This window comes from Lithobates pipiens, unplaced genomic scaffold (genome assembly GCF_037356315.1).
Source record: "Lithobates pipiens isolate NorthernLeopardFrog02 unplaced genomic scaffold, aLitPip1_a1.2 Scaffold_56, whole genome shotgun sequence".
Taxonomy (NCBI): Eukaryota; Metazoa; Chordata; class Amphibia; order Anura; family Ranidae; genus Lithobates; species Lithobates pipiens.
Window position 1 is genome coordinate 2,607,583 of NW_027507878.1, and position 12,983 is coordinate 2,620,565.

Genomic DNA, 12,983 nt, shown 5'->3' on the forward strand with positions numbered 1-12,983 from the left:
GATGTGTGCAGCATAATGACTTTTTAGGGATATACTGAGTGCAAAATGTTCTTTATTTAGAGTCAGCATAGGTATAGGGAGGGGGGAGTGAGCACCATTAAGACCAGTGGCGGCCGGTGGAAAAAAATGTTTTGGGGGTGCGGCAAACAGTATGCCAACCCCCCGGTTAGTTAGTAGCACTTAACCCATCACCAGTGTCTTCCCCTGCTCAGTCACCTCCCATTCTCCTGCTCTCCACGGGTAATCATGGCAGTGGTGGCGGCTTCCATATCCTCCCTCCTTCTCGGTAGGCAATTGGGAGTCTTCTCTTTTCGGCCAATCGGAAAACGGATCTCATACCCGCTTCTGATTGGCCGGATTGAGGATCAGCATTGTAACACGCATTGTAACACACCTGCTGTAATTCATGCGCCCGGTGCCCTGAAAGGGGTCGGTTGCATGAAGAGGGGGCAGCAGTGTAGAGATCCATGACATGCATGGAATCAGGTGATATCTATTACCATTTACCACCATATGAAAGACCAATTTGTCCTGAAAAAAATGCGGTGTAATTCACCTGGATGCACAGAGTAGTTGTGATGATCTGTACAGGTTTATTAACAAGAAAATCAACACAAGGGGCGCTGTTCTGGTGGATTGATGGAAACAAGTCTCCTTGTGTTGATTTTTTTGTTTTTTTTCTCATCTGGTCTATTGAGTTTGGGAGAGGCGGCCGGGAAGTCTAATACCCCCCAACCACATGGTATCTTCGGACACATCCATGGGCCTGGCTTTCTTGTTGTTTACAAGTTTAAAGTGATTGTAAAGCTTTGATTATTTTAAAAAAAAAGAACAAACTTATCATACTTACCTCCATTGTGCAGCTCGTTTTACACAGAGTGGCCCCGAACATCCTCTTCTGGGGTCCCTCGGCGGCTCTCCCCCCCATCAGATATCCCCCTAGGAGAAGTGCTCTCCCGGGGGATTACCTTTCCAGACTTGCTTGCTCCCGAGTCCATTATTCGGCATCCATAGACGCCAAATGTATGACTCGGCCCCACCCCCCCAGCACCTGCGTCATTGGATTTGATTGACAGAAGTGGGAGCCAATGGCTGCGCTGCTATCAATCTATCCAATCAAGAGCAGAGAACCCCAGGTAGAGGGACAGCACATCCCTGGTGGGTCAAGTTCCAGGGTCCAGGTAAGTAAAACAGGGTGGGGGGGTTGGGGGCCGGTCACCGCCAGGTGTTTTTCACCTTAATGCATAGGATGCACGAAGGTTTACAACCCCTTTAAGTTGTGTCAAAGGTGAAAAATTGGGCTTAGGCATTAAGATTTGCTTTACAGTGTGAAATATAATAATGCACCAAACTCTAAATGTTTAATGACCATGTGACTGTCTAATACAGATGTCAATTTCCATTAGTGTGAATCGCAATGAGTCCAAGAACTTCAATCTTAATCATGTGATAGACTGTGTGGAAAACGTGTTCTCCCATGATTCCACCCCTCCCCCTTAGCACACTGATACTCACCACCAGATGCTTTGACCCAAATACTTTGTAGGTCTGCCTGTGCTTTGGTCTAACAATCCCAAGCTCCGTGTCTCCACTCTCCTCCTTGCTGTCTTATCTCCAATCAATCACACAGAGACACTCTCATAGTGCAACCAATATTTAATGTTAAAATATGTGGTGTACAAATGTCACAAGCTGGAAGAATGCACAGGGGTAACACGTTTTGAGGCTGCCCAGCCTCTTTCTCAAGCCTGCCCCATCCAAGTAGGACTGATCTACACAATGGTGTAGTGGGTAGCACTCTTTCCTAGCAGTAAAAAGGGTCACTGGTTCAAATCCCAACCATGACACTGCCTGGAGTTTGCATGTTCTCCCTGTGCCTGTGTGGGTTTCCTCCGGGTACTCCGGTTTCCTCCCACACTCCAAAGACATGCAGGTAGGCTAGTTGGCTTCTCTCCAAAATTGTCCCTAGTATATGAATGGGGACCTTGGATTGTGGGCTCCTTGAGGGCAGGGACTGATGTGAGTGTGCAATGTACAGGGATAGGGACAATTGTAGACACTCACTCAGGATGGACTGGTGTCCTTATTCAACCTTACTAACTATATATATATATATATATATATATATATATACATACACACAACATGGAAAGTGGAAGTCACAGTTGAACTTTGTAAGGATCAGGAATGTTGACTATTGCCCTTTATGGACTTACTTTCACTTTAACCAGTTCCCGACCAGCGCACGCCGATGTACGTCGGCAGAATGGCACGGGCAGGCATATTGGCGTACAGGTATGTCCAATCTTCAATGCCGCCCTGCCATCCAGCTGGCGGCGTGCTCGCACCGCTGAATGGAGGAAATGCCGTGTAAACAGCATTTCTCCATTCTGCCTAGCAACTAGTGATGCTGATCTCTGCTCCATGTGATTGGAGCAGAGATCAGTGTTCACTAAATGAAAGCCCAACCCCCCACAGTTAGTAACACACCCCTAGGAACACTTAACCCCTACACTGCCACCCACTGGTTAACCCCTTCACTGCCAGTGTCATTTACAGAGGAATCACTGCATTTATATAGCAGTGATTACTGTATAAATGACAATGGTCCCAAAAATGTGTCAAAAATATCCGATGTGTCCGCCACAATGTCACAGTCACAATAAAAATCGCTGATCGCCGCCATTACTAGTAAAAAAATAAATAATAAAATAAAATAAATAATAAAAAATTATTAATAAAAATCCCATAAAACTATCCCCTATTTTGTAAACGCTATAACTTTTGCGCAAACCAATCAATAATCGCTTATTACGATTTTTTTTTACCAAAAATATGTAGAAGAATACGTATCAGCCTAAACTGAGGGAAAAAATGTTTTTTTATATATTTTTGGGGGATATTTATTATACCAAAAAGTAAAAAATAATGCGTTTTTTTCAAAATTGTCGCTCTATTTTTGTTTATAGCGCAAAAAATAAAAAAATCGCAGGGGTGATCAAATACTACTAAAAGAAAGCTCTATTTGTGGGAAAAAAGGACGTCAATTTTGTTTGGGAGCCACGTCGCATGACCGCGCAGTTTCAGTTAAAGCGACGCAGTGCCGAAACGCAAAAAGTGGTCTGGTCTTTGACCAGCAAAATGGTCCGGTCTGCAAGTGGTTAAAAATATTTGTACCTCCAAACCTTTCCCTGTTTCTTTTATCACATGTGGAGTGTTTTTTTTTTCTTCTTTAGGCTCCATTCACACTTTCAAATGGGGCTGTTAGTGATCACATGCAAGAGACCCAGCAGAGGTTCCTGGTGATTAGCTGTGGGAAGTAATCCCATTGAAAGCAAAGGAAGGCTGACATCTCCCACAACCAATCATGGCCACTCACATGTAACTGCTGATGCACAAGAAAACCCGCAAACAGTTTGCTGAAGACAAGCAGACTAAGGAGATGGATTACTGGAACCATGTCCTGTGGTCTGATGAGACCAAGATAAAGGTATTTGGTGTCAGATGGTGACAAGCGTGTGTGGGGGCAACCAGGTGAGGAGGACAAAGACAAGTGTGTCTTGTCTACAGTCAGGCATGGTGGTGGGGGTGTCATGGTCTGGGGCTGCATGAGTGCTGCCGGCACTGGGGGGCTACAGATCATTGAGGGGACCATGAATGCCAACATGTACTGTGACATACTGAAGCAGAGCATGATCCCCTCCCTTCAGAGACTGGACCGCAGGGCAGTATTCCAACATGATAACCACCCCAAACACTCCTCCAAGACCACCACTGCCTTGCTAAAGAAGCTGAGGGTAAAGGTGATGGACTGGCCAAGCATGTCTCCAGACCTAAACCCTATTGATCATCTGTGGGGCATCCTCAGACGGAAGGTGGAGGAGGGGAAGGTCTCCAACATCCACCAGCTCCGTGATGTCATCATGGGGGAGGGAAAGAGGACTCCAGTGGTGACCTGTGAAGCTCTGCTGACCTCCATGCCCAAGAGGGTGAAGGCAGTGCTGGAAAATAATGGCGGCCACACAAAATATGGACACTTTGTGCCCAATTTGGAGATTTTCACTTAGGGGTGTACTGACTTTTGCTGCCAGCGGTTTAGACATTAATGGCTGTGTGTTGAGTTATTTTGAGGGGACAGGAAATTTACACTGTTATACAAGCTGTACACTCACTACTTTACATTGTAGACAAGTGTCATTTCTTCAGTGTTGTCACATGAAAAGAGAAGGAAAGATTTACACAAATGTGACTGAGGGGTGTACTTACTTTTTTGAGACACTGTATATATATATATATATATATATATATATATATATATATATATATATATATATATATATATTATTCCTACTTATCCAATATTATTATTCAGACTTACACCCTTTAGATCATCTCATTCAGGATTGGTCCTGTAAATTTCTTCTGATGTATTGGTGTTAATGAGGTTTTGCAGCTTTGACACTGTACTGGTAATGGCAGTGATCAGTGAATTATAGTGGGGCTGTGATAGTGTGGTGGGAAATCTGGCACTAACAGATTCTCCCTGGCAGGTACACAAACTTTCTAAGTGACACTGACAACAACAGTGACACAAATACAGTGATCAGATGTAATACTGTACACTGTCACTGTACTAATGACACTGGCTGGGAAGAAATTAACATCTAGGGGGCGATGAAAGGGTGTGCCTAACAAATGTAATGTGTGTATTATGTGCTGCTGTTACTAAGAGATCTGGCTGTTTTTTCTCCCTGCTTTGTCACTGATCACCGCCATTGCTAGAACAGTATCTGTACAGATCAATATCTTGATAATGAACAGAACTACACTTGTGTCCCCAATAGTATAGTGACCCCAAAAATGCAATGTAAGGAGGCTCAGCTACCTTGATATCTTGCAGCACTTGCCTTTAGGACCCCCACCAAATTTGAAAAGTTTTTGAACTTCCAAAGAGAGTAAAATAGAATAGAAAATAAAGGAATAGAATAGAAAAAAAAAAAAATAATGGAAAAGAATATAACAGAAAATAAAGAATAGAATAGAATAGAGTAAAACATAACAAAATATAATAGAAAATAAAAGAACAGAAAGGACTAGAATATAATATAAATGACTAGAATAGAATAACATAGAACGAATATAACCATCTTCTGAAATTCTAATTTCAAATAGAATAGATTTGAATACATAAAAGAATAGACTAGAAAAGAATAGAAAAGAATGAAAAAAAAAGAATAGAATAGAATAGAAGCAATATAACCATTTCACAAAATGTAAATACAATCAATTTGAATTAGAATGGAATAGAAAATATTAGAATAGGATAGAAAATAACAGAACAGTTAAAAAAAAAAAAAAAAAAACAGAATAGAAATAATATAACCATCATCTGAAATTCGAGTTTCGAATAGAACAAATTTGAATAGAATAGAAAATAAAATATAATATAATAGAATAGAACAAACTGACCTGGATGTTTTATAGATAGGCAACTTCTATCCTCGTATTGATTAGCGGTTTCTAATTAATAATAACTACTGCAGTAGGGAACAGACACAAAAAGATACGCTCAGCATCTTTCCAAATAACTGTCCCTGCTTTATTATGACACAGTTGAAGGTATTTTATACACATGCTTATGTAGGTATCACATTGATATTACAATTGTACATTTATGGTAACAAGGGACGTAACATAGGCAGGCTAATTCTAATCAGGACTCGAAAGAATGCAAAACATGTACTGAAAACATTATTAGTGCCGTGTGCACAGTGAGGGCATTGTGCAATACATACAAAACAGAATACAATTATACACAGAACTTACAAATTTCCTTAACAGTCTCCTCTCATTTGATCAATATTTTGATCACTAACCATACCTGCTATCACCTTTAACCTGGAACCTCCACACGCTTAAGTGGAGGTAGTCCTGGCCAAAGAGGCAAAAACTCCATTGTGGAGAAAATAATAGCTGAGCATCTTTTTCATTACAAATAAGATATAAATATAAATATTTACAGAGTACCGGCTGTACACTCCTGTGGCCAGAATGGTCTTCTAGCTTATTTGTTGGTATGCCGACTTATCATCACATGTAAACACAGACAATTCTACATACAATGGAAGAGGTACAAAAGACAAATATGACTTCAACGTGGCTAAACTACTTTTCGAATCACATTATACTTATTCACTTCAGCCCCGGAACATTTGGCTGGCCAAACAAAGACCAGAGCACTTTTTGCGATTCGGCACTGCGTCGCTTTAACTGACAATTGCGCGGTCGTGCGACGTGGCGCCCAAAGAAAATTGACGTCCTTTTTTTTCCCCACAAATAGAGCTTTCTTTTGGTGGTATTTGATCACCTCTGCGGTTTTTATTTTTTTGTCCTATAAACAAAGAACTAGCGACAATTTTGAAAAAAAAACAATATTTTTTGCTTTTTGCTATAATAAATATCCCCAAAAAATATATAAATCATTTTTTTTTCCCTCAGTTTAGGTCGATACGTATTCTTCTACATTATTTTGGTAAAAAAATAAATCACAATAAGCCTTTATTGATCGTTTTGCACAAAGGTTATAGCATCTACAAAATAGGGGATAGTTTTATAACATTTTTATTAATAATTTTTTTTATTAGTAATGGCGGCGATCAGCGATTTTTATCGTGACTGCGAAATTATGGTGGACAATTCGGACAATTTTGGCGGGATTTTGGGACCATTCACATTCATACAGCGATCGGTGCAATTAAAATTGCATTGATTACTGTGTAAATGTGACTGGCAGTGAAGGGGTTAACATTAGCTGGGGGTTAAGTGTGTCCTGGGGAGTGATTCTAACTGTAGGGGGGGATGGGCTAGCTGTGACACATCACTGATCATAGCTCCCGATCACAGGGAGCAGAGATCAGTGACACTGTCACTAGGCCAAATGGGGAGATGCTTCTTTACATCCGCATTTCCCCGTTCTTCCTCTCTCCGTGAGATGAATGCGGGTATCCCCGTGGACATCTAGTCCGCGGGATCCGCGATCATACTAACGGAGCACATGGCACGCGCGTGCGATGGCACGGCAGCAAATTCAAAGGGACTTAGAAGTACGCCCATTTGCGCAGCTGTGCCATTCTGCCAACGTACATCGGCGTGTGCCGGTCGGGAACCGGATATATATATATATATATATATATATATATATATATATATATATATATATATATATATATATCCCTTACAATTAGTATTCAAATAAATAGTACCCTAGACTGTGATCGCAAGAGGGAAACAAATCAAACACAGAGATTTCTTTAATTTAGTCATTTTTGCAGCATCTGGTGTGGATCCAGGTGACTGTTCCTTCAAGTTTTGCACAATTGTACATAAAATAGACGCTGTATTGTGTCTCCAAACATTCCCTTATATATAAATGTCTCTTAACAATCCACAATTCACATGTCTTTAGTTTTAGATCCTTTAGATTTTTAGTTTTAGATCCTTCCAAACTTTTAGGATCTGGAATTGGGGAGAAAACACATAAATGAGTTGGTCAAAAACCTTAAAAGATCAGCAACATTCTCTGTGAGATGCAAATGGAGGACTTCAGCTGCTGAGACAAAATATAAGCAAGTGAGTAACACACTCCCAACCCAAATCCCATAGGGAGAGAGTCCAACATCCACTTAGGGGCTTGATAAAGTATAAGAAAACATTCAGGCAAAAGTTTTCTAGTTTCTTACTCTGCTTTTTCTGCTACATTGTAGACAGTAGGGAGTGTAAAAAATAAAACTTCTAGTAAAGACTCTGCTATAAAAATGATTCCCTCTGTTACTCTCTATAGATTCTGCACTCTGTACTCATGCCGCGTTACACACGATTGGACTTTTCGACTGACAATTAGATCGTGTGTGGTGCTCCAGCGGACTTTTCTTTCCCAAAAGTCAGACGGACCTAGAAATAAAACATGTTTCAAATCTTTCCGATGGACTCCGGTCAAAAAAATCTGGTCGTCTGTGTGCTAGTCTGACGGACTAAAACCGACGCTAGGGCAGCTATTGGCTACTGGCTATGAACTTCCTTATTCTACGTCATCACATTCGAAATCCTTCTGACTTTTGGAGTGATCGTGTGCGGCCAAGTCCGTTCGTTTGAAAGTCCGGCGGACCTCAGCTGCAAAGTCCGTCGGATTGTCCGCCGGACCAAGTTCCGGTCAAAAAGTCAGATCGTGTGTACACGGCATTACAAACTTCTTCTGATAACACTTTTTACTGTGGCCTTTGCAGTAGCATTTGCCACTGGACATCCAGAAAACATGTCCATACATACAAAATACATACTCGTAAGATCCTGACTTGGGCATCTGGAAGGGATGTTCAGCTTTTGGTAACATGTAAAACAAGAAGTGGTATGTTATAAAAACAACTGTGGAGAACCCTGGCTCTATTCCCACGCTCATTTACTAAGGCAGCCATAACTGCTTGTGACTGATGACATGGCCCATGTGTCAAGCTGGAGGGAAAAGAGTGACTGGCAGACATAAATGATCCAAAGTCCTGTTTTGTAAGAAGTTGCCCTCTGTGGACCACTTGTTCTTCTCGTTCTGGGGTCCTTAAAGTTGAATTATTAATCCCAGCTATACTGGGCCAGAACTGGGGGGGAATCTGTGATTTGCACAGACCCAGCAAGTGTCCGGGGCTGTAAATGAAGCATCCTTAGTCACCTGATCTGCTTCCATGTGTGAGTTTTAATGTTAGTATGGCTACCCCAGCAAGAACCTGGAAGGCTGAAAACAGACAATCAGTTAAAGAGGAAGTAAACCCTGATGAGTTTACTTCCCCTTTCATTCCCTGCAAAGGTAAAGCATAATGGACTACTATGCATCGCATCACATCGCATCACATCGCATAGTAGCCCATTATGTGTCACTTACCTGACACAGGAGCCAGCGAAGTCACCGCTGTCCCCTGTAGTCTGGCGCATCCATCTTCTCGGTGGGTCTCACTGCTCCACCGCTGTCATTTGGTGAAGCTGCGAGGACGTCACTCCCGCGCATGCGCACGGGAGCCGCCACTCGCGGCACATCGCTGTTGACCGCGGCACGCTCAGTGCGCCTGCGCGCCGCTGTCTACGGCGCATGCGCCGTAGACAGAGGTGAATGTCTTTCGGCAAATATCTCCTAAACCGTGTAGGTTTAGGAGATATTTCTTGGACCTACAGGTAAGCCTTAATCTAGGTTTACCTGTAGGTCAAAGTGTGTTGTAAGGGTTTACAACCACTTTAACTTGGTGTGCTTGATTGGTTTACCTGCCGGAGTAAAACCAAACTTCTGGCTCTTCAAATGGAACCAAAAGCTCTCTATATCTCGACTATCTATATAACTATATACACTTTTTATAGCTCACAGGATTTGCTAAAACATGGAGCTCTGCTTCTTGAGCTGGGGAAAAAGGATCCAATGACTCTGAATATAGAGTATCCTTCTGGGTGACCAACCTCAGTATAAAACCGGGAATAAGTCTACAAAAAAATTGAATATCTGGGTCTTCAGGGAGAGTGTCCTGCACAGGGCTTGCAGCAGATGATTCCTACGTCATCAACGTAAAACACATGTGGCTTCCTTTGTCTCCAGAATCCTCCAATAGAGGCAATAAGGTGGCTGGATTCAAATGTACGCATTTTTTTCATCGTTTGATTTGTACATAATAAAATAAATAAAACATTCATAATTTGAACCTTTCATTAGACAGACATTTAGTTAGCTGTATATTTGCTGTGCCAAATGTGGGACCATTAAAAATTAAATATTTGACCAAAATAATGTCTGTAACTTTCTCCAATAGCACCTTTACATAAAGCTACAGCTCTGATATACCGGGGTGAACCCTTCGTTACGGGGTCCAGCTTCCATAAATATATTACAATGGCTTGTTTTCTATCACGCTGTTTGAGTAAGAACTTCCGTTTCACTTTTAAAAATGAGACAACTTTTTCCTGGCAATATTATACATTTCTCATTGCTTGCTCTGTTGTTAGTTTTAGCGAGATAACACAAGTCCTTCGTTTCCATCTGACATTATCTTCATGATGTCATAACATACTAAATGATAACAATACCCTGCGGTCATGCAGAGATGTCCAATAAATCCAAAGTATTCTTCTGCTTATACCACGACACTTACAAGGAAAAAGCGACGCATCATTTCACAATCTGCTTTTGATTTAAATAAATAAATAGATAAAAACAAAAGGATCAACAATCTATGACAGAACAGAAAGCTCTCAGCCACATCAAAATCTATACAACAACTGCCTGCTGGTGGCATCTATCCTAACAGGGTGTGTGGACTTCATGGGTCTGTTTTATATTTAAATTTTATTTATTATTACCCTCACATCATGGACCGCACATCAAGTTATTATCAGACCTTTAGATTTCATTTTTGTAGAAAAACTTCCTATGTATCTTGGCTTTGTTATCCCCCCTTAATCTCCTCTTCTCAACAGAGAATAAATTCAGTTCCTCTAATCTTTCCTCATAGCTGAGCTCCTCCATGCCTCTTATCAGTTTGGTTGCCCTTCTCTGCACTTTCTCCAGTTCCCCGATATCCTTTTTGAGAACTGGAGCCCAAAACTGAACGGCATATTCCAGATGAGGTCTTACTAATGATTTGTACAGATGATATCTCTCTCTCTGGAGTCCATACCTCTCTTATACAAGAAAGGATTTTACTCGCTTTTAATACTACAGCTTGGCATTGCATGTTATTATTGAGCTTATGATCTACCAAAACCCCCAGATCCTTCTCCACAATTGATTCCCCCATTTGTACGCCCCCCTAGTATGTATGATGTATATTCTTAGCCCCCAAGTGTATAACTTTACATTTATCAACATTAAACCTCATTTGCCACATAGTCGCCCAATTACACAGTGCGTTGGGTTGGCTTCTAAGTTGGAGACATCCAACTGCATTGCATGAAAGTTGTTTCTATCTAAATCTAGTTCTGAATTTGGCTTATTATTCAGGGATTTAAAGTCCTCCTGAATGCTGCCTTAAGGTCGGTATTCCTCAGGCTGTAGATCAGGGGATTAAGCAAAGGGTTAATGAGGGCAATTATGACTGAAAACAGCTTGTTTATGCCAAACATATTAGCGGAAGTGGGAACCAAGTAAATAAAAATTGTGGAGCTATAGAAGATGAAGACCACCAAGAGGTGTGATGTGCAGGTAGAGAAGGCTTTCAGCTTTCCAGTTTTGCCACGAATGTGGAGAATTGTACTGATAATTCTAACATATGGAAGAAATGTGAAAAGAAAAGCAGTTAATACCATGCTCCCGCCCAATGCAAAAACGAGCACTATGTTTATTGTTGGGTCAGTACATGTAATCTGGAACAAGTGTGGGAGGTCACAGAAGAAGCTGTGGATGGAATTTGGACCACAGAAGGACAACCTGAGCGTACAAAGTGTATGAACCAAGGAATAAATAATCCCAAAGACCCAAATTATAACAGATAAATGACTGCACATCCTCCAGGACATAATTCGTGTGTAATGTAGAGGGTGGCAGATGGCGATGTACCGGTCATAGGACATAGCCGAGAGCAAAAGGGCCTCAGAGACAGCAAAATAGACATAGAAAAAGATTTGGGCTGTACAGGCGGGGAGGGATATTGATCGGTTTTTGGTGACCAAGTCGAAGAGCATCCTTGGTCCACTCACTGATGAATAGGACATGTCCAGAAATGCCAAATTGCTGAGTAAAAAATACATTGGGTTGTGCAGATGGTGGTCAGCGAGGACCAAGAAAAATATAATGAGGTTTGTGATCAGAGTCATCAGATAGATGAGAAGGAAGAGCACAAAAAGTCCATTCATGGTCGGTGGATGGTCTGATAGACCCACAAGAATAAGAGTGATAATCTTTGTGAGATTTCTCATATTATTTATTCCCTCTCTGTGTAAATGTATCACCAATAAACAGTACGAAAAATATCAATCTTAGAAATTATTAATAAGAAAACATGTAAGGTGTGCCCACATGTTATATTCAGGATTCTATGCCGACATTTGATTCAGTGAATATCTTATATAGATATAAAATGTTGGCATTTCCCACAGGACAGTCTGCTGTGTTGTAAGAATACAAAGCTTTAAGTCTTGTTAAATGTCTCTAAAGATCTCATTTAAAACTCCTTTGTCACTTGAGAGTCCTTTTTTTTTTAAAATAAAAATAAGTTTACAGTTCATAAAATTATTTCTGAATAAAACTCTACTGAAGTTCTATTCTTTTTTTTAATTCTGCTTTTATTTATTGGTTATAGGACAAAGTAAGTACGAAAAACGAAAACATGAAAACAATAAATGCTTTTGTTTTTGCTCTTAAAAATAATAAAATAACATAAAAATAAAAGTGCAGCACTAGAAACATAATTCAAAATGAACTGAGACAATGTTTCGAATCTCACAATCAACATTAAGAATTGTGCGAAACCTTGAAAAACGAATAAACAAATAAAACGTGAAATCCATGAGTGGTAGAAACCCAATGTGTAGTGAGTCCAAAAATTCAATGAATAGAAACCAAATGTTCATGACATCCTTTTGACGTCAAAAGTGAAAATAACTTGTGAGGAGAGTTTACAAGTATATAATCCACCACCAATTAGATGAAGGCTTACCAGAATGTTTGAACCCAAAATAGGGTACGCTCAGTGAGTCAAACAGGCTTATGGTGGTGGTGTATAGGGATGGCTGAACGGTTCACCCGGCGGTCGTTTCGCGGCAAATTTCGGCTGTTCGCGGTCTGCCCGATCGGCGGACTATTGCCGCCGTTCGCCCGGCGGACTTCCGTGTTTACAGTGTAAAAGAACTTTGACCTATGATGACACATCCATCATGGGGTACAGGACAGCCAATTGAGACATTACAGCACATGGACACTTGGACATTCCCCCTAACTTATAAATAGACCCGATCCGGGC

General features: G+C 40.9%; 1 protein-coding gene across 1 annotated transcript; it reads right to left on the reverse strand.

Annotated features, from left to right (window-relative positions):
* Positions 1–10,225: 10,225 nt before the first annotated feature.
* LOC143958105 (olfactory receptor 1M1-like) lies at positions 10,226–12,215 on the reverse strand. Its single transcript, XM_077467557.1, has one exon. The coding sequence runs from the start codon at positions 11,938–11,940 to the stop codon at positions 11,023–11,025; it is 918 nt and encodes a 305-aa protein (XP_077323683.1). The 5' UTR covers positions 11,941–12,215; the 3' UTR covers positions 10,226–11,022.
* Positions 12,216–12,983: the final 768 nt, after the last annotated feature.